This window comes from Rhinolophus sinicus, chromosome 8 (assembly GCF_057876585.1).
Source record: "Rhinolophus sinicus isolate RSI-liver-muscle chromosome 8, RSI-T2T, whole genome shotgun sequence".
NCBI classification, from domain to species: domain Eukaryota; kingdom Metazoa; phylum Chordata; class Mammalia; order Chiroptera; family Rhinolophidae; genus Rhinolophus; species Rhinolophus sinicus.
Genome location: NC_142508.1, coordinates 41213382 through 41233549, shown reverse-complemented (window position 1 = coordinate 41233549; position 20168 = coordinate 41213382). Strand labels below are relative to the sequence as shown.

General features: G+C 53.6%; 4 protein-coding genes across 5 annotated transcripts; all 4 read left to right on the top strand.

Annotated features, from left to right (window-relative positions):
* The first annotated feature begins 1441 nt into the window (after positions 1–1441).
* APOE (apolipoprotein E) lies at positions 1442–4676 on the top strand. 2 transcript variants are annotated; one of them, XM_019754845.2, is made up of 4 exons: positions 1442–1533; positions 2254–2319; positions 2794–2971; positions 3830–4676. In XM_019754845.2, the coding sequence occupies exons 2-4, from the start codon at positions 2277–2279 to the stop codon at positions 4533–4535; spliced, it is 927 nt and encodes a 308-aa protein (XP_019610404.1). In that variant the 5' UTR covers positions 1442–1533; positions 2254–2276; the 3' UTR covers positions 4536–4676. The 2 variants fall into 2 exon arrangements, with proteins under 2 accessions (XP_019610404.1, XP_019610406.1); XM_019754847.2 differs by having other exon boundaries at positions 1493–1577.
* A 2487-nt stretch (positions 4677–7163) lies between these two features.
* On the top strand, positions 7164–9440 carry APOC1 (apolipoprotein C1). Its single transcript, XM_019754794.2, has 4 exons — positions 7164–7233; positions 7378–7453; positions 7961–8087; positions 9235–9440. The coding sequence occupies exons 2-4, from the start codon at positions 7396–7398 to the stop codon at positions 9293–9295; spliced, it is 246 nt and encodes an 81-aa protein (XP_019610353.2). The 5' UTR covers positions 7164–7233; positions 7378–7395; the 3' UTR covers positions 9296–9440.
* Positions 9441–12655: 3215 nt separating this feature from the next.
* APOC4 (apolipoprotein C4) lies at positions 12656–14400 on the top strand. Its single transcript, XM_019754879.2, has 3 exons — positions 12656–12811; positions 13871–14012; positions 14195–14400. The coding sequence occupies exons 1-3, from the start codon at positions 12736–12738 to the stop codon at positions 14358–14360; spliced, it is 384 nt and encodes a 127-aa protein (XP_019610438.1). The 5' UTR covers positions 12656–12735; the 3' UTR covers positions 14361–14400.
* A 466-nt stretch (positions 14401–14866) lies between these two features.
* APOC2 (apolipoprotein C2) lies at positions 14867–16640 on the top strand. The gene is made up of 4 exons (XM_019754880.3): positions 14867–14983; positions 15723–15798; positions 15975–16125; positions 16395–16640. Exons 2-4 carry the CDS (start codon positions 15744–15746, stop codon positions 16483–16485), a joined length of 297 nt encoding a protein of 98 aa, XP_019610439.1. The 5' UTR covers positions 14867–14983; positions 15723–15743; the 3' UTR covers positions 16486–16640.
* Positions 16641–20168: the final 3528 nt, after the last annotated feature.

The window sequence follows — 20168 nt, the reverse complement described above, 5'->3', positions numbered from 1 at the left end:
AGCCTCTGGTCTGGATGGAGGGTTGGAGGTTGGATCACCTGTGTCTCAGGCATCTGACTCAGGAGGAGGAGGGATCGGTTTGGCCCACCTAAGGCTCAGGTAAACACCTCTGTCCCCTCCAGACTGGAACTGAAACCCTGTCTGCCACACGATATGGGGAGGGAGGCTGCTGGGCAGAGAAGACCCCTTATTACCTGGAGGAGCCACAACACCCACTCTGTTAGCGCTCTCTGAGGCCAAAGCAAACAGGTCTGGTTGGTATTGTGGCCCCCTTCCTGGGACCAGGCATTCAGCCTCCTCTGACCCCATGGAATTCAATCCCAGCTCCTCCACTTCTTGTGTGGCCTTGCCACCTCGACTCTGAACCTGCGGTTTCTCATCTGAAACAGCTGGATTCATGTAACAGGGCAGCTAGGGAGGTGACTGTTGGAATGCTCGTGGCCACTCAGCAGTTAGGGCTAATACAGGACCCACTGTGTGCTCGAGATGTTCTCTGTGCTTCATACACAGGTACAGCAGGTTCTCAACGTTTTGTTCAACGTTGTTTCCTTGTAAAGATGAGATGTGGTTGGATCTTGACTCTTGTTTCTATCAATTAGCCCCTGGTAAAATTCGTTTCATCATCATACATCATTTTGCGAAAGTTGCAAGAACCATTATGACAAGGTTAAGTGAGGTATTAACTGTAGCTTGTTGCATCACCGAACGATGGTGTAAATGCAGCTATTTCCCAGATTTTCTGGACCAAGAAACTGGATGTTCAGAGGGTTGGTCATTTGCCCAAGGTCACACAGCTGGCAACTGGCAGAGCCCTGATTCAGGCCCCAGCAGTTTGGGTCCAGAGTCTTTGGTCCTAACCAGGCAATATGAATGCTTCAAGCTGTGTGGAAAGGTGCAATATTTGGTGGCTCCTGTGCTAGGGAGAAGTGCTGGATTTTCATTTCACAAATGCGGACGGGCTCAGAGGCGCTCATCTGTGCCTAAGGTCACAGCCAAAGAAGGAACTAGGATTAAGACCCAGATTTCACTCAAAGCCTAGGCTTTCAGTAGATGCATTACACTGTCCCCACCCTGTCCCATCTCATGGGCCTCCCGTCCCCTTCTCCCTCAGACCCAGGTATCCAAGGCCCCAGCCCCTCCTTCCTCTGACCTAGGATTTTGGCCCCCAGTCCCCTCCCCAAATTATCCATCCACAGGGGAAGGGGTGCTCTCAGCGGCTGCTTGCTCCTTCCCCTTCCATGCCCAGCCCCCACCACCACCACCACCGAATAGAGGAGGGTGCTGGTTACTAAAAGAGATGTCACCTCCCCTGATGAGGGCTGGGGGCATCACAGGGCTCCAAGCCCCACCTCTTTCCCCCTCCGCTGTGTGAAGGGGGAGAACAGCCCACCTCGTGACTGGGGGCTGGCCCAACTCGCCCTAGCCCTGGAGGAGTAGGCGGGGCAGGGGGGAGCCCTATAATTGGAGGAGTTTGGGATCCCTGAGTCCTACTCAGCCAGAGCGGAGGTGAAGGACGCGCTTACCCAGGAGCTGGTGAGAAGCAGAACTGGGGGCACAGAGACCAGCTCAGGACTTAGGTGGGGGATGGGCTAGATGGAGGAGGTGACTGCCCTATGCCCCGGTCTGAACGGAAGCATGAGCTGGGGATGAGGCACCAGGCTGAGGACTGGACTTAGGGGAGGGGTGGGCCACAGGGGCATCCTGACTCGGCTAGACGGGGTGGGGGTAGCGTCTGGACTTGTAGAAGAGCTAGATGAGGACTAGCAAGAACCCACAAATTGTCACCCAGTAGTACCTACTCGGTGCCCCCTTCGTCCATAGATCGCCGTTAAATGGAGGCTCAGGGGTGGCGGCAAGGTGGCTAGAGTGTTGATTGAGGGAGGATTTTAAAATGGGGATTCATTTAGCTAATATGTGAAAGATGGCACTTGGATGTGAAGTTGGAACTTAAAATGTGAAGCTAGAACAAGGAACGTGAGGCTGGAACTTAGAATGCCAAACGGGCTCACACAGGATTGGGGGCAGGGTGAATGGAATTTGAACCCTAGGAGAGGGCGATGGAATTCTGGCGGGGAGGCCAACCTGGGAGAAGGAGACAGGAGAAGACAATGAAGAAGTTAAACACAATGCAGGGGCCTCGCTGTACATGTTTGTGATGCGATCTGAAGCTTGGAAGGCCAGGCCCGGGGGTGGGGCTCTCTGGGTGGGAGGAGCCTCCACTGGCTGTTGATTGACAGTTTCTCCCTCCCCTAGATTGACCCATACCTGCGCTAAAGATGAAGGTTCTATTTGCTGCGTTGGTGGTCACTCTCCTGGCAGGTATGGGGCCGGGCTTGCTCAGGTTCCCTGTCCCTCCCCCGCCCCTCCTCACCTGTACCCCCTGCCACCTTTCCGTTCCTGAGTACTTTCTAACCCTTGAGAGGAGGCCCAGGTCTGAGGCCTCTTCTGACATTCCCTGACTGAGCAGCTGTTTTACTCTGTCTGGGCCTCAGTTTCCCCATCCTTAAAATGGGAGTTATAACAGTTTATAATGCATTGTTGTCAGGCAGGCATTGAGTGCTGCATAAGTCTCAGCTGTATCTTTATTCTCCATCACCCCCACATGGCCCTGCTCAGAGCACACAGAGACACCCAGTAGGTGCTTGTCAAGAGATGAAACAGGCTGGCTGTCCTTCCACTCCCTCCCTGCCCACCCGTGTTCTGAAGACCTGCACAAGCATTTGTGGAGCACCTACTCTGTGCCGGGGGGGAGGGGGCAGAGCACTCTGATGGCTGTGACCTTGCTCCACACAGGATGCCAGGCTGATGTGGAGGAGGAGATGAAGCTGGGGCAGGAGCCAGCAGAGTGGCAGCCCAACAAGCCCTGGGAGCAGGCGCTGGGCCGTTTCCGGGATTACCTGCGCTGGGTGCAGACCCTGTCTAGCAAGGTTCAAGATGAGCTGCTCAGCACCCAGGTCACCGAGGAACTGACGTGAGTGTCTCCGCCCTAGCCCCTGACCCTCCTGGTGGGCAGTTCCTTCTGGAACCTCACCTTCCACTGGTCTGGGTTTCTTTCTGTCCCTTTCACCAGTTCTTGGGGGGGGGGGGGGGCTCTGTTCATTTCTTGCTTCCTTTTTCCATTTTGAACTCCTAGCTTTACCTCTGATTTTCTTTCTTTTTTAAGATTTTTATTGGGGAAGGGGAACAGGACTTTATTGGGGAACAGTGTGTACTTCCAGGCCTTTTTTCTAAGTCCAGTTGTTAGCCTTTCAATCTTGGTTGTGGAGGGCGCAGCTCAACTCCAGGTCCAGTTGCCGTTTTTTCTAGTTGCAGGGGGCACAGCCCACCATCCCTTGTGGGACTCTGAGGAATCGAATTGGCAACCTTGTGGTTGAGAGCCCATGCTCCAACCAACTGAGCCATCCGGGAGCTCAGCGGCAGCTCAGCTCAAGGTCCCGTGTTCAATCTTAGTTGCAGGGGGCAGAGCCCACCATCCCTTGCGGGACTTGAGGAGTTGAACTGGCAACCTTGTGGTTGAGAGCCCACTGGCCCATGTGGGAATCGAACTGGCAGCCTTTGGAGTTAGGAGCATGGAGCTCTAACCACCTGAGCCACTGGGCCGGCCCCTTTACCTCTGATTTTTTCTTAGCTCTTCCTGTCTGGCATGTTCCTTTCTGTCTCCCTGCCTTCTAGCTCAGTTGCGCATACTCTTCCCTTTTGTTTTCTCTTGCCCCCTCCTCCCCTTTGGGTTCTCTCTGACTCTATCCTCATCTTGCCCTCCCCATCCCTTCTTTCTCCCTTTGTCTCGCTCTCCACACACGCTCACTCCCTCCGGTCCTCCGGCCCGCAGGGTGCTGATAGAAGAAACCATGAAGGAGGTGAAGGCTTACAGGAAGGAGCTGGAGGAGCAGCTGGGCCCCTTGGCCCAGGAGACACAGGATCGGCTGACCAAGGAGCTGCAGGCAGCGCAGGCCCGGCTACAATCTGACATGGAGGACGTGCGCACCCGCCTGGCGCAGTACCGCAGTGAGGCGCGGACGATGCTTGGCCAGAGCACCGACGACCTGCGGAGCCGCCTCTTCTCTCACCTGCGCAAGCTGCGCAAGCGGCTGCTCCGCGACGCTGAAGACCTGCAGAAGCGCCTGGCCTTGTATCAAGCTGGGGCCCGCGAGGGCGCTGAGCGTGGGGTTGGCACCATCCGCGAGCGCCTCCTGCCACTAGTGGATCAGGGTCGCTTGCGGGCCATCACTATCGGCCAGCCGCTGCGGGAGCGGGCTGAGGCCTGGGGCCAGCAGCTGCGTGGGCAGCTAGAGTCGTTGGGCACTCGGGCCCGGGACCGCCTGGACGACATGCGTGATCAGATGGAAGAGTTGAAGACCAAGGTGGAGGAACAGGCCATCCAGATACGCCTAGAGGCCGAGGCTTTCCAGGCCCGCCTCAAGAACTGGTTCCAGCCCCTAGTGGAAAACATGCAGAGCCAGTGGGTGGGGCTGATGGAGAAGATGCAGTCCACCTTGGACACCATCCCCACTCCTGCGCCCAGTGAGAACCACTGAGTGCCAGGCATGTCAACTGGTGGGCCCCACTCCTGCCACCCTGTGCCTACTGCCTCCCCCATCCTGGAGGAGGCCCTGTACTGACCCCACTGTCCCCCTGGGGGGTCCTGACTTAATAAAGATTCAGCAAGTTTCACAGCAGGGGCTGGGTATCTGAGTGATTTCTCACAGCTCCAGCCTCAGTTTCTCCTTCCTCACGCAAGTTCTCGGTCTTGTCCCCTCTGCCCGTGTGTGTGTCTATTTCTTTGTGTCTCCTCTTTTAACTCTCAGTCTTTGCTTCCTTCTGTCCCTTTCTGAGGTATTCTGCCTCCTCTGCTGCTCACTCTCCTCTGCCTCTTTCCATTCTGTCTCTGAGATGTAGTTCTAGAACAAATCCACCCCTGGGTTAAATCCTGCAGTTGCCCATGAGTACTGTGGGCAAAAGCAACCAACCTCTTTGAGCCCTGGTTTGCCCAGTTTCATGGAGTCGTGACTCAAAATACCTGAGACCACGGCCATCATGAAGCCATTTTAACTTTTTCCTCCTCTCTTTATCCAGGGTTAGCTGATTCTGCCTCCTTCCCTCTCCTGGCCTCTGTCTATCCTGCTCTCACTGAGATGCTTCATTTTTCTGGCTTCCTGTTTTCTTCCACCTCGATCTTTTATCTCAACCCCCTCTGGTTTCTCTTGCCCTGGGCCAGCTTGTTTGTTTTTTTCCCTTCCTGCTCCTTGAGGGTTTGTCCTCTGGCCATTCTGTTGCACTTGAGCCCTCTGCCTTTCTTCTTCCCTCTGGGTAAGCAAGTCCCTTCTCCCTTTGCTGTGCTTCCCTGTCCCCTACCCTCATTCTCATTCCTTCTCGCCCAGCGACCGGCTGGAGAGAGAACAGAGAAGAAACACCCGAGGATCTGACCCTGGAATTCAGGGCTGGGAGGAGGAGCAAGGTTCCCCCCTAAGGGGACAGGCCAGGGCTGGAGCTTGTGTCTCCCAGGGGCCCCTTTTTCTTGACTCAGCTGGGGCTGAGTGAGGAGGGGAAGGGTCAGTGGGCTCAGAGGCAGGGGGCCTGGTCCCAGCCAAGCCTCCTAATGACTCACTATGTGCCCTGAAGCAGGAGCTGAGCCCTCCTGGAGCCTCAGTTTCCCCAGATGTCAACAAGGGAGGTGGCACCAGCCACGTCTCTCACTTGAAGAGATGAATTTGAATTCTCATCACTCCTGAAGACATGTCTGAGCAGAGGGGTGTCCCACCTCACTGTAGCCCCAGTCAGGTCTAAGAGGTGGGACAAGGGGTAGACAAAGAGCTTTGGGAAACAGGCTGGCAGGGGGTGCTATGGGGTGGAGACTGACTCCGGCAGGGATCCGGAGACAGCCTGGAGTCAGGGAAGGGGAGGGACAGAGAGCCCACACAGGCACAATTAGCCATTGAATGTTCCTTGGCTATGCCTCAGTTTCCCCATGTGTAAACGGAAACCCCTAGAGTTGTGCTGAGGATGAGACTGGAAAAGCATAGTTCTATTTTTGTGGGGTGGGGAACGGAGGGGAGTAGACGTTTGAGTGGCTGTCTGGGAGGTGCTGGACTCCTGAGGGAAGACAGCTGGGGACAGACAGACTGGAAGCTGCTGAGCTGGCCAGAGGGGTGTTGCAATCCTGCCAGGGTCTGGTCTGTGCACCCCTTTCACAACCATTCCCCCTGGCCCCCAGGCTGACACGTGGTTGTGGGGGAACAAGGCCAGCCAACCTAGAGTCTGGGGCCTGCGGCCACCCTCCCCCGAGCTGCCAGGGGTCACTGGCGGTCAAAGGCAGCTGAAGAAGAGTGGAGGAAGCATTGGACTCCAGCCCTGGGGAATAGATGTAGTGTTTGCTAGGAACGGTGACATGGGTGGGGGTTTGGGGCCAGCAGGGGCCTGAGACGGTGAAGAAGAGCAGATGGAGTGTTTACAGGGGCCCTGGAGGCTTGGAGAGTAGCAGGGGCGATGAAAGGTGCCAGGGGCCTGGTGGAATAGATGAAGGGGCACACACTAGAAGCCTTGCAGATGAGGTTGTGTGGTTTAGATAGGCTGAAAAAACCCATCCCCAAAAGGGAGAATGGGGGCTGTGAAGACAGACTCCAGGGAGCATCCGGAAAGGCCTGGGATGCTGCCAGATGCAAGGAAGGGGGGCCTTGAAGGGCTAGTCTGAAAGTGAGAATGGAAGAGGGATGGGGGGTAGGAGTGTGGGGGCAGACTGTGTGCCCCCCACAGATGTGGATGTAAGAGTTGTTTGAGTTGAAGAGGCTTGCTAAGAAGGGGGCGGGGGTGGGAGAGGTGGCCTGGGGACACAGTGAGAATTGAGTTACTGAGTAACAGAGTTACTGAGACACCCCCCCCACCATCCCCCACTGCACCCCGCCCTGAGGTTGGGAGAAGAGTGTTAAGCAGGAGGGGAGAGAGTGAAGGCTGTCCCCTGAGGGGCAAGGGGCTCAGGCTGAGGTCCCCCCCAGCAGTCAGAGAGATTTGGAGGTGAGAGTAAAGAACAGCAAGAGGCTTCAGGCTAAGGGTCTTGGTTGTGCCCCACCTGACCCCCACCCCCACCAGCGAGAGATGGAAGAGGAAAAGGTGGGTGGGTACAGGGAGGCAGGTGCCAGGGGGAGGGAGATTAATCTGCCCCACCCTCTCCCCAGTCAATAAAGGCCGGGCCAGGCCAGACTGGTATCTGCTACCTGTGCTGTCCAGCGATTGATCCAGGTTGGTGCTCGGTGCCCGGGAGGGACCCCCCAAGGAACCCCCACACACACACATACCAAGAGCACAAGAAAAGGGGTAGAGGGACCTTGGGAGAGGGAGGAGGGCTGCCATTGATCACCCCTGCCCCCATCTCTGCCTCCACAGTACCCCTACGGCCTCGCCATGAGGCTCATCCTGTCGCTTCCGGTCCTGGTGGTGGTTCTGGCGATGGTTTCAGAAGGTAAAAGTGGAATAGGAAAATCTGGGAATCTGAGATTTGAGATTTGGGAGCTTGAATCTGGCCATGGGCCTGGAGTCCAGGCTTAGAGGACCCTTGAGAGCTCTGGGGCCCCTCCTGTGCCCTGGATCCCCTATCATCCACTGATCACCCCCACTCCCACCAGGCCAGGTAGGTTCTCAGGGTTCTCTCAAAGTGTACCAGCAGTTGACAGATCTGCCCAGGAAAGCCCTAGCTACCAATCACATAAGGACTCTCATCCCTTGGGATTGGCTGTCTTGCTTTTACAGCCAGAAAGGGGTGGGGAGATGGGTCCAGTGCTGAAGGTAAGGCAATACTCAGCTGTTTGAATACCATTTGGGTTGCTCCAGTGACGCCCCCCCCCCATTCTAATGCCATGATCTCCAAGAATCACATTCAAGGGTCTCCTTTTCTGTCCCTGGAAGCTCATCTTAAGGGATCCCAAAACTGAAATTGTTGCACCCCTGCCCATTTTCTGGATATGCTCAGCTGCAAGCCAGCCGGACCACTCCAGCAGCATCCCGGGCAAACTGAAGGAGTTGAAAAATGCCCTGGAGGAGAAGGTCCGGTTAGCCATTGAACACATCAAACAGAGCGATTTTCCTAAGAAGACCAGGTTAGGACTCTTCCCGGGGCATGGGAGGGCGGGGGTGTATTGATTAACAGACTGTAAAACCGACAAAGTCCCTGTGGTCACACAGCTGGATCTCAGAGTGCTCAGACTTGGGGGACAGGTTCCCTGACTCCTCTGTCCAGCCACACTGTAGACATAGTCCTGAGTCGTGGTGAAAGACCTAGGCTTGGGGGTCGGACAGACCTGGGTCCACAAGCTGGCAAAGACTCACTACTTCCTGTGTGGTCACGAGCCTCAGTTTCCTCATCTGTGAAATGAGTGGTTCTCTGAGGCGGGGCTACACCAGAGCACTTGCATAGCATAGCGCCTGGCACATTGGAAAGGATCAGCACAGTATTTAACCAACATTGGCTCCATTTGGTGAGTTAGAGAATCATTTATTCATGAACAAATAGTAATTGAGCATCTACAAAGTGCCAGGAACTGTTTTGACGTGGGGAGTAAGAGTGATGAACAAAGTCCCTGTGAAAAGGAGAGGGAAAGGCTGGGGGAACAGACAATAAACCAGTGAATTTCCAAGAGATCAGCCCAGATAGAGCTAAGCACTGAGAAGATAAAAAGGGTGGGTGTAAATTACCAAGGACTGGGGAGGGGCTTTTGTAGACTTGGTGACTGGGTCTTCTCTGAAGAGATAGCACTTTAAATTGAGATCTCATTGATGAGGACAATCCAGCCTGGCTGAGAAATTTGGAGAGAATGTTCCCTGTGGAGGGTGAATGTTTAAAGGTCCTGAGGTAGGAAGATCTGTAGATAATGAAGGAGAGGGTGGCAGTCACTGCAGGGGAAACAGACAGGGCAAAGGCAGGGGGAGCTGAAAAGTGCTTTTGAATGAAAAGGGGACAGCTAGGGCATGAGCAGGCTTAGAGAAAGGGTTGGTAGCAAGAAATGGCAGGCCTTGAAAGCCAGGCCTGGGTAACGTGTTCTGACTTTAAGGACCTCTGGTGCATCTGGGAAACTGAAGCACAGACGTTGGGTCACTCAGCCCAGCGCTCCTCCTTAGCCCACAGATGGGGAGATACCTGCTCTTTTCTTGGGGGAAGGATGAGATCAGGGAGTCAGGTAGGGAGTAGGATCTGGGCATCCTGGGGGAGGCAAAACACAGTAAACCCTCCCCCATTTCTCCCTATAGGAACTGGTTTTCAGAGACATACAGCAAAGTAAAGGAAAAATTCAAAACTACTTTCTCTTGAACACCAGGAAGGCTTCCCCTCTACTCTGCGACCGTGTCCTGGAAGGGGGCTCTGAATTTCCCACATCCTCGTGCCTGTGCCAGGACTTCCTCCATGAGGCCTCATGTCCCCACCCCATCACCACCAATAAAAATTCTGTAGAGAATTCTGAGTGCTTCTTTGCTGTGCGGCAGGGCTATGGGACAGGGTGGGGGTTGCACCTTGGGGAAAGAGAAGCAGGACTCAAATGCGTTGCACATTCTCTACTTGCCCTGTGCTGAGGATTTTGGACTTCGTGATCTCAAAAGAATTCTCAGAAGAACTGTGAAAGCTGGGTTCTAGTAACCCCATGAGGGCACTGAAGTCCAGAGAGGTAAAGTCACTTGTGCAAGGTCACACAGCCAGGAAGTAGAGTACTGGATGGGACCCCCAGCCTGGGGCTGTCACTGTGCTATGCTATACTCTTCCCTGGTGGGCTGCCCAAGATAAGGGACTGGGGTGATTCAGCACAGTGCAATCAGTAGGGGTTTATTACACTTTTAATGGATAATGAAGGGGGATATGGAAGAGGGCAAGGATAAGACATGGGCTAGAGCCCTGAAAGAGACCGACACAATCCCTACCCTCCAAGTCTCAACATTGATGTCCCCTCCTCCAGGAAGCCCTCCTTGACCCCCACACTGGGTCAAGGATCTCCATCCCAGCCCTGCCCACTCTGAGTCATCACTGCCTGGTGACTGGTCTGTCTCCCCCACTGGACTGTGAGCCCCAGGAGGACAGGGCTAGGGCTGTTGTCACCACTGTGTCCCCAGACATAGCCTAGCACAGGACTGGGACTGGTGCAGGGACTCAATAATATTTGGTGAAACAAGTAGGTAAATCTGAAAATAAAAAACAAAAAACCCTAAATATTAGATTTTCACAAAATCCCTCTGAGGCACATGTTGTCACTGACCCTGTCTTAGAGAGGAAGAAACTGAGGCACAGAAGGCTAAAATCACTGTGTGATGTCACGGCCAAAAGTAGGTAGAGCCAGGACTTAAACCCAGGTGGGGGTGCCAGGGGTACATTCTTCTTCACCCCACTTTCCTCTTCCCTGAGTCCCCCCGAGGAACGTTCTGGCCCGGTCCCAGGCCTCATTCCCATCATATTCAGCAGATTGAAATGCACCCACCTTCCTCAGCAGACATCAATCGCATGAGGAGTTGTGCTACGGTTGGCTAGTTAGCGTTAAGAGTATATTCTCTACCGATTTCATTGAACAATTACGAAGTTTTACTCAGCCATTTTTTCTAGCATTTTCGAGTCCTTCAATTTCTTTTTCAAGGCTTTTCAGAAGCCCATGGAAAGCTGTCAGGCTGAAGTCCAGACAGATGGAGGAGCAGTTCATGGAGGGAGCGTACATTCTGCTTTTGAAGAGAGCCTCAAACTCAGGGGCAGACGCACACTTCGGGGTCTCAGAGCCTACCACAGCAAACCCCACTCCCTCCTCATGACCTCTTTGCACCCATCCCCCCCCCGAAGTTGTTTTTGAGCTGCCTCTGAGGTCCACCCTGGACGACCTTCAGCCTGTTCCTGTCCCTGAGATGGACAAACATTGCAAGAAGCAAACAGCAAACAGCCCACGCTGACCTTGGAGCTGGAACAGGGGTCAGAGACCTCCCCCAAGGCCCACCCCATGCCCTGCTCCAACCTCCCTCTGGCCCTCTAGGATTCCGGTGGGAGGTGGGGCAGAGGTTGCCCTGGCTTAGCTAGGCCGTGTGAGATGGCCGGGTTCAAATTCCCCACTTGCTGGTTGAGGAGCCCGGGATAAGTGGCCTCATCCCGCTTCTGCAGCTTCAGTTTCCTTATTTGCAAAGTGGGAATGATACAGATAGAGCTGTTATGAGTTAGTTCAATGACTTCATATACTAAAGCCCTGCTAAGGCATCTGATGTATAGCATGTGCTCAGGAAACACAAGTTTAGTAAACAGCAGCTGACACTGCCTGCGCACCTTTGTGGCGTATCTGGCACTGTTCACAGCACTTTACGTAAGCAGTCTCCTCTACTCTCCTGGGCAGGTAGTCCATGACCCCCATTCACATGGGTGAAGAAACAGGCCCAGGGAGGTTAAGCAACTTGCACCAGGTCACACAGCTGGAAAGATACAGATCCAGCCTCTGAACCACACACCATGCTGCTTCTTATAACACAATGCATGGTGAATTTTTTCTTTTTCTTTTCTTATTATTATGGTAAGATACATAACACAAAAGTTTCCATTTTGACCATTTTTAGGTGTACAGTTCAGTGGCATTAAGTACAGTCACAACATTGTGCAACCATCACCACCATCCATTTCTGGAACTCCTACATCACCCCAGACGGAAACTCTAGGAGGTTGTATTTTGCTGATTATTGCTAGTGAGGAGCGCCAGAGAATATTTGTTGAACACCTACTGTGTGCCAGAGCCCATGCTGGGATCATGGGAATACCCAGCATTCTGCTGGAGGCCTCTGCGTCAGAACCGTCCTGTTCAGTCATTCCGATTGTGACCAAGATAGGGTAGTCAGATGCACCACCTAAAAGCATAGGATGCCTAGGTGAGATTTGAGTTTCAGGTAAACAACAAATAATTTTTAGTATAATTTCCAAATATTTCATGGGACATAGAAATAAAATGCATTATTTATCTGAAATTCCAGTGTCACTGGGCATCCTGTATTTTATCTGGCAACCCTAGACCAAGGACTGCAACCCATGGTCCCCTGGCCGAGCCTTGGACCCTGGCTTGTGGTTGGGTTCTCCAGGAGAAAAAGGCTCCTTTTCTTTCTGTCTAACATTGGGCCCGAATCTGATGTTGACAACCTCCAACTATGAGCATCTGGAGCTTTCCCTCCAGGGCCTCACCCATGAAATATGCGAGGCAGGTGCTTATTACCATCCCCATTTTACAGATGAAAACACTGAGGCCCAGAGAAGGGAATGTATTTGCCCAGGCCATGCGGTGAGGGTGTGTCTGGCCCTGTAGCCAACAGATGAAAGTAATCACCATAAACAGCTAGGATCTGTGAGCATCTTCATTGCCAGGCTCCATATTAAGACCTTTCCTTATATCATTTCATTGAATTAATGTCCTGCCTGAAGCAGGACCATTTTACACAGCAGGAAACCGAGGCCAGACAGTTCTGAGGGGCTGTAGTGTGAGGTGGAGCCAGGATTTGAATCAGGTGCTGGGCAGGAGGGCGAAGAGCATTCTGCCTTCACCTGTCAGGCCAGGGTGCTGGGAGGGTAGGAAGGAGGGAGGCCAGCAGGGGCGGGCATAGCCTCTGATTGTTTCTGTCACCTGGGCCCCTCTCTCTGAAGTCCCTGCCAAGAGGCGTGGGGAGGCGGCCAGGGGAGGGCTCTGCTCTGTGCAGCCTCCCCCTCCCCCTCCCCCAGCCTGGAGTACTGAGCACAGAGGGACAGAGCCCCCAGAAATGTTGCGCTCTGGACACAGGCCCTGGGCCCTGCCCTTCCTCTGCCTCTGCGTTGTGGTCCTGGCCTGCACTGTGGGTGAGGAGGAGCGGGGAGGGGGGGTGGGTGTGGGGACCCCATAGCAGTGTGGGGTGTGAGTGCAACTGTGACTATGTGACATGCAGTGTAGTTTGCAGACATGGGTACGGAGCTTGTGTGCTTCGTAATATGAAGATGTGTGTGAGTGTCTGCAAGTATGTGTCAGTGGCAGCCGTGTGTGGGGTGTGTATGTGAGGATGGAGCAACTGACAGTGCTCTTGCATTTGTGTTTGTATGAAGCCGTGGTAAATGTGTGTGCAAAAGGTTTGCGTGTAGGACATGGGTGAGGGTGTCTGCATACTGGTGTGACTATATCTGGGTCGTGTACCTACACTTAAAGTTTTAACACTTATATAACGCCTACAACGTGCAAGGCACCATTCCAAGTGCCTTACGCGTGTTCACTCTGAATTCCCACCATAACCTTAGGAGGTAGGTCTGATCATTATCCCCTTCTACAGAAAGGGAAACTGAGTCTTGAAGAGGTTAAATCATTGGCCGAGGGTGCACCACAGGTCACGTGGGTGCCTTTGCATGTGTGTGTACATATGTACCCGTGTGATGGCTACTCTCTGTAGCTGAGGCTTTGCTCAGGTGTGTGGGCACTGGACAGACAGGTGGGTGCAAGGAAGTGACGTGTCCACCAGGAGGGACTGACAGCACCGCCTTGCCAACCTCCAATCCTGGGGGCAGAAAATCCTGTGCTCTCCCTCCATTGCCTGCGGAGGTAGTTCAGAGGGTATGGGGGCCACAGGAGAACAGAAGGGGCGGCAAGATCAGGCAGTGAGGCGGGGTGACAGACAGAGGGAGAAAACTCCAGGCAGACAGAGGGGTGACTGGAAGGACCATGGGCACAGAGGGTGAAAGGAGATGACCAATGGCTGAAGGGGGGCAAATGGTCAGAGGGACATACAAGAAGGTGAAGGCCAGTGATGAGAAGACTGGCAAGGGGCTGACCTTGGGTCACCAGTAGGGACAGTGACAGTGAGCATGGAAAAAAGGGGAGGAGGTAGGGTTCTGAGATTCCAGCCTACCCAAGTTGCCCCTGGTCTCACCTAGAATGCCAAAAAATAGTGCTTGCTGGAACCCCAAGTCCCCCACAAGAGCTAGTGGGTAGTTCCTGGAACAAGGTGCGGAACACAGTGAAGAACTTGATGGAACCGCTGGTGACAAAAACTAGAGAGAAGTGGCAGTGGTTCCAGTGAGTATGCGCAGGAGAGGCTGGGAGACTCAACTCCTGGAGGAGGGGCTGGGGGCCTGGGCTTCTGGGTCTGAGGGAGGAGGGGCTGGGGGCCTGGACTCTTGAATCTGAGGGAGGAGGGGTGAACGGGCCAGTCTTGGGGGTAGTTGGGGGTCTCAGTTGTGATGTCCCTTCTCCTGCAGGGTCCCCAGCACTTTCCAGGGCTTTGTGCAGACATACTATGATGACCACCTGAGGGACCTGGTCCCCCGCACCCAGGCCTGGCTTTGGAGCTCCAAGGACAGCCTCCTGAACAAGGCTCACGACCTGTGTCCCCAGTTTCTCTGTCGGGACAGGAACCAGCACTAACATGTTCACAGCTTCTGCAATAAAGAAATTCTTCTCTGTGTTCCTGTCCTAATCCCTCCTCCGTGAGGCCAGAGGTGTCCCCACCCCACACATTCCCAGCAACTAATGAATAGAGGAAGTGACTCTTGGCAAGAAAGGGACAGTTGGGGGGCTTTGGGGGAAGGAGGGAGGAGGATGACCTCCTCTCAGTCCTGAGACTCACAAGTCCTGGGATTGTGGGGGGCAGGAGACTTCAGGCTCCTCAGTTTGGGATGGAGGTTGAAAAATGGAGGTTTGCAGGTCCCCTCCGTGACCCCTCATTCAGAGTTCTGGCTTCATTTCTGCAATAGAGACCCCAGACCCCATTCCTGGTGGGTGCCCAGAATCCCCCACCCCTCCACAGCTCTCACCTGACCTGTCTCTCTCAGGGGCAAATTTTCAGAGTGGGGGCTCTCTGTGACTTGACCTCAGGGGACGTCACTGCCCTCTGTGCCCCCACCCCACCCACTCAGTGGTTTTGTTGGCCTGGACTTTGGCCTAGGCAGCCAGGTGAGGGTGGCGGCCGTGGAGGGGAGGTGGATCCCAGGAGCTATAAAGCCTTTCTCTGCCCTTGGGAACTGGTGAGGACCGCCTGCCAGAGTCTGGTAAGAGAGGGACCGAAATGGAGGGGTGGTCCTCAGGGAGGGGGCAAAGATTGTTAAATCAGAAACCACAAGAGTCAAGATGTTAATTCCTGTGTTAGAAACACAGAATTTAGAAACGTAAATGTTTGCCCATGCTGGTCTCCCTCCTGGGTCGGATCTGAACCTTCTCACAACTACACGGATGGACAGACAGACGGAATGTGCAAATGAGGGTAGAGCAGGGCCCCTGCAGCAGAAACACGGTCAGCCAGATAGTGGTCCTTCCCCGAATCTGCGGTGTATGTCCTGGTCCTGCACTGACTGGGTCTTAGCATAAATGTCACCCTCTGCTGAGGCTTTTCCAGGCTACACAACACCCTTCTCCATCCAGAGCGCTTATCTCCATGTGACACTCTATTATATTTTACTCATTTAATATTTGTTCCTTGTGTTTCTCTCTCATGTGGGCTTCCCAAGGGTAGGGCTGTTGCTGTGTTCATGCCTGGGCTCAGCACTGTGCTTGGAACGTAGTAGGTGCTCAAGAACTGCTTCTTGAGTGAATGAATGAATGGATATTAGAATTAAGATGTTAAAATCAGGAGTAGAATCATAGAGTGTCAGACAAGGAGGCCCAAGTCAACCCATGAGGAACCTGACATGGGTAGGGGTGTGGGAGAGGGGGAGCCCAGCCCCCTCCCTATGAGTGCGGGGACCCCAGGAACAGATGTCTCCAGTGGCCCTGCCCCCATACTCTCCTCAGTGTTCCAGATCTTCTGACGCCATGGGCACCCGATACCTCCTGGCTCTGTTTCTCATCCTCCTGGTATTGGGATTTGGTGAGTGTGCTCAGCAGGGGAGGCAGGTGTGCCAGGAGGGTGAGGAGCCCTAAACATTTTCCCAGCCCAGCTCCCCTCTGGCCCTGCCCCTGCCCCCTCCTCTCCTTTCCTGCCCGTTCTCCCCCTGCTGCAGGCCCATCAGCTCTCCCTAACGTATTCGTATTCTCCCCCTGCAGAGGTCCAAGGGACCCCACAAGATGAGGCCACCAGCCTAACACTGCTCTCTAAGATGCAAGAATCACTGTTTAGTTACTGGGATACAGCCAGAACAGCTGCCGAGAATCTGTACAAGAAGACATATCTGCCCTCCATGGATGAGAAGATCAGGTATCACCCCACCCCCACGCCAGGCACTGGGAGTCCCAGCCCCCAGCCCCTCCTCCCTCAGACCCAGGAGTCAAGGCCCCCAGCCCCTCCTCCCTCAGACCCAGGAGCGGAGACCCCCCAGCCCCTCCTCCCTCAGACCCAGGAGTCCAGGCCCCCAGCACCTCCTCCCTCAGACCCAGGAGTCCAGGCCCCCAGCACCTCCTCCCTCAGACCCAGGAGTCCAGGCCCCCAGCACCTCCTCCCTCAGACCCTCTGTTCTTTCTCCCCAGGGACGTGTACAGCAAAAGCACGGCGGCTGTGAGCACTTATGCAGGGATTTTTACTGACCAAGTCCTTCATCTGCTGAAGGGAGAAGAATAACAGCTGGGCCCCCAATCACGGGAAAGGGGAGTCCAGAGGGAGGGGAAAGTCCAGACCCCAGCAACTCCTTGGCTGCCTGACCTACCCCCCACTTCCTAGCATCCTGCTCCCAACTTTAGCTTGATTTCTTATTATTAAAAAAAAAAAAAAGGCAAGTTTATTCTCTTTGATGTGGTTGCTTTTCTGAGACCTCAGGGGCCAAGATGGAGACAGTCATTCAGTCCAGCCAAAATTTATTGAGTGCCTATTGTATATATGTAGCTGTAACCTGGTTAGTGGGAATAAAGAGGTGAATAACAATATATGATCACAACAAAATTAGAGACTGTCCTTCACCAAGGTCCTTCTTTCTTATCTGTAAAATGACACGCTATGGATGCAGCTAACCTGCAGTAGCTTCTAGCAGAGTCGAGGTCCTGGACTGACACATTAAATATGTCATTGTATGGAGCTGTCCATCGGTCCTGTGACAGAGGGGAGACTGGTGCCCACAAGTTACTGCTGAGTGTAGGAAGTCAGTGCCCAGGTTGGCTGGGACCCACGAGCACAGACCTGCAAAAGCTGTGCTCCGTGACAATTCCTATACATTCATCCCACATGCATTTATTGCGAACCTACCAGGCCCTGGGGATACCAGCTAGGAAAAGACAGCGAGTTTTGTCTTCATGTGGCTCCTCAAAAAGCTGTTGTTGGGTCCTGGCCCAACTCCATACGGTTTTAGTGATTACAGCTTTGTGGTATGAAGTGTTAGTTGTTCTCTTCTTCTTTTATTTATTTTTATTGGGAAACAGTGGGTTTTTCCAGGACCCATCAGCTCCACGTCAAGTTGTTTTTTTCTATTTTTTTTTAATTGAAGTTTATTGGGGTGCCAATTGTTAGTAAAGTTACATAGATTTCAGGTGTACAATTCATTATCTGTATCTCACATTGTGTGTTCACCACCCAAAGTCGTTTTTTAATCTAGTTGTGGAGGGCGCAGCTCACTGGCCCACGTGGGAATCAAACTGGCGACCTGGGTGTGATGAGCTCTGCGCTCTAACCACTGAGCAAACCAGCTGCCCCAATTCTCTTCTTATGGGCAACAGTCATAACATTCCCTGCGCTCCTACTCAGGACCAGGAGCTCTGTTCCATTCTAAGGCCACAGAGAGGATGGGGGCGGTGTAGGGTGGGCAGTGGGGCAGGCAGATGAGCAAGCCGACCAATGGAAAAGATAACTTCAGACAGTAATGTAGGCCATGAAGAAAAGGAGAGGAAGTGAGGAGATCAAGACCAGCCTGCAGCCCCCTTGGATAAGGTTCCGGAGCAGGGAGGGCCATCAGGAGGACCTATCTGGGCTGGTCACAGGGTTGTGTATCACAGCAGTGTGGCTGGGGCTCCTGTTGCTGGAGTGGGGCAGGGGCACTCACTTGGCCCTTAGGTCCTAGCCCTTGGAAGAGGGGCCTCAGGCAAAAAGCACAGGGTGTGCAAATAAGAACAGGCACTCTGTGGTGTGAGGAGTGCTGAAGCTCATGGCAGAGGGGCTGGGGGTCTGGACTCCAGGACCCTGAGGGAATAGAGGGTGTTCCTGGGCCCCCAAGTCCTAGGGGTGGGGCTGTTGGCTTCTGAGGACACAAGGCCTGTATTTCTCCTAATCTACTTGGCATTAACCTCCGGCCAGCCTTTCAGCACTGTTGGGGCACTTTTCCCAGGTCCTGAGGCTAAGCAGCTGTGTCTAGTGGAAAACAGGGGCCTCGGGAAGAGGTTGTGGGAAATGTCCCCAAGTCCCCAGGGCCGAAGAGTTGAGGCTGCCAAACCTAGGGTGTGATGGGGAGGGGGGACCCTGGAGGAACAATCCCTGCTCTGTCCACTTGTTTCCCACGGACTCAAGCCAAACCAAACCTCTGCCCAGGCCAGTTCTGCTTCCAACCAATCCTGGTGCCCGACCCAGACTCCTCCTTCCTTTCTCAGGCCCCCACCCCAGGCCTCTTCCCCTCAGGACCCCAGACTCTTCCTCCCCCAGAACTCAGGCGTCCGGTCCCTCAACCTCTTCTCCTTAGGACCCAGAAGTTCGGGTCCCCGGCTTTCCTCCCTTAAAACCTGAATTCACAGCCTCTGGACGGTATTGGGCGTCCCCTAGTGGAGGGCAGAGTGGGTCTGGTCTTTGAGTTCCATACCCGTTAGAAGGAATGGAAAAATTTATTGGGTCATTCAACAGCCATGGGGAAGGGCTTTGCAGGGGTCTCATCTAAGAGGCACAGAACCTCTCATGCTATAACAGATCAGGACTCACCTGTATGTGAGAGGGAAGACAGGTTGGGGCATTTTGTATCTAGAACTGAGCAGAGATGGGGTTACAGTGAAACTGGAGAAAATTAAGCTTCAAAGCCCCTCACTTGCCTGGGCTTTCTGGGGTCCTCTGTTTAAATTTGTATGTGTAATTTTTGTACTTTTAAAGAAAAGCCCACAAAATCTCAATCTGCCCGTCTGGGGGGCTTCATCAGTCTGTTCATTCATCCTTAAAGAATGGGCCTACGACTTCAGAATTGTTAGTATGTGGCATTATTATCTGTAAGGGGACTGGCAAGCTTTCTTGCCCTTGTGTTGGTCCTCAGAGGTTGTCATTCACCTTCTGCACTGGAGTTTCATCCTTTCCCTCTGCTGTCTTCATCACTCAGCAATCATCCCCTGGGGCAGTGCTGAAGGACAGAGCAGTCATCGTAACAGCCCGGGGGCAAGACACCCACAGCCATCCCTGACAGTGATGACCTCAAGGGGGCAGGGATTTTGGAGGACTGGAGGGCAGTGCCCCGCCCAGCGTGGGGGACTAGGTGGTGATATTACTGAGCTTCAACTTGGAGGGAAGCAGCCAGTAAAACGGTCATTAGAACATCCCGATGCAAAGCCTGCCCTCCTACGCAACGTGTCAAGTTGGTAGTAACAGCACACGATGTGGATCACGTGAGCCAGGTGATTTATAGAGAAGATTTCACTGGGTCTTCCCAGCCCTCCCCCGGGGGGCGGGCAGGAGGGGAAGAGGGATAGCAGGTACTATTATATTATAATGCCTAGTTTACAAGAGGAAGAAACTGAGGCTTAAAGAGATGTCACTTGTCCAGGATCATTTAGCCCATTAGTAGCACAACCAGGTGTAAACCCAGGTCAGACCTGTGGGGACAGAGCCCCAGAGAGCAGTTTCCAGGCTCTCGGCCTCACGTGGAAAGGTGCTGGCTGGGTTATTAGATGGCCATCAGCTGTTACCCATTAGCCATTAGCCACTAATATAACTGCCGTGGCTACGCTAGGGGGTTGGTTGGTTGGCAGAGAAGCAGATGGGAGGATCCTGCTTCCTGTGTCTCCAATCCAGTCGCCAGCGAGACTATAGTGGTATGACCCCCCCATCTATGGCTCTGTTGGTGTTCTTTTTCCGCCTCACCATATCCTGCATTCTTATGCGGGGAGGAGGACCAGAGACCCTGCATGACAGACCTCTACCCAATTCACTGGTGAAGGTTCAACAGCCGCTGAGAATCTTGTCCTCTCTGGGCCTCCGTAACACTCTCCCCAAGCCAGTGGTCTTTTAACACTTTGTAAGCGGGCATTTTCCCGCCAAATTGCGTCGTAACACGGGGCTTTTTTGACATTTTCTCGCCAAAATTAGACTTTCCGTAAAATATTCATATCTTTCGATCTATTTGATATTTT

Excerpts from the sequence above, each read along its gene's own strand:
- APOC2 (XM_019754880.3), top strand. The coding sequence starts at position 15,744 with ATGGGCACCCGATACCTCCTGGCTCTGTTTCTCATCCTCCTGGTATTG. Across the intron at positions 15,799-15,974 it reads CCTCCTGGTATTGGGATTTG|AGGTCCAAGGGACCCCACAA; the intron begins GTGAGTGTGCTC and ends CTCCCCCTGCAG. Across the intron at positions 16,126-16,394 it reads TCCATGGATGAGAAGATCAG|GGACGTGTACAGCAAAAGCA; the intron begins GTATCACCCCAC and ends CTTTCTCCCCAG.
- APOC4 (XM_019754879.2), top strand. The coding sequence starts at position 12,736 with ATGTTGCGCTCTGGACACAGGCCCTGGGCCCTGCCCTTCCTCTGCCTC. Across the intron at positions 12,812-13,870 it reads GGTCCTGGCCTGCACTGTGG|AATGCCAAAAAATAGTGCTT; the intron begins GTGAGGAGGAGC and ends GGTCTCACCTAG. Across the intron at positions 14,013-14,194 it reads GAGAAGTGGCAGTGGTTCCA|GGTCCCCAGCACTTTCCAGG; the intron begins GTGAGTATGCGC and ends CTTCTCCTGCAG.
- APOE (XM_019754845.2), top strand. The coding sequence starts at position 2,277 with ATGAAGGTTCTATTTGCTGCGTTGGTGGTCACTCTCCTGGCAG. Across the intron at positions 2,320-2,793 it reads GGTGGTCACTCTCCTGGCAG|GATGCCAGGCTGATGTGGAG; the intron begins GTATGGGGCCGG and ends TGCTCCACACAG. Across the intron at positions 2,972-3,829 it reads CAGGTCACCGAGGAACTGAC|GGTGCTGATAGAAGAAACCA; the intron begins GTGAGTGTCTCC and ends TCCGGCCCGCAG.
- APOC1 (XM_019754794.2), top strand. The coding sequence starts at position 7,396 with ATGAGGCTCATCCTGTCGCTTCCGGTCCTGGTGGTGGTTCTGGCGATG. Across the intron at positions 7,454-7,960 it reads TCTGGCGATGGTTTCAGAAG|CTGCAAGCCAGCCGGACCAC; the intron begins GTAAAAGTGGAA and ends GGATATGCTCAG. Across the intron at positions 8,088-9,234 it reads GATTTTCCTAAGAAGACCAG|GAACTGGTTTTCAGAGACAT; the intron begins GTTAGGACTCTT and ends TTCTCCCTATAG.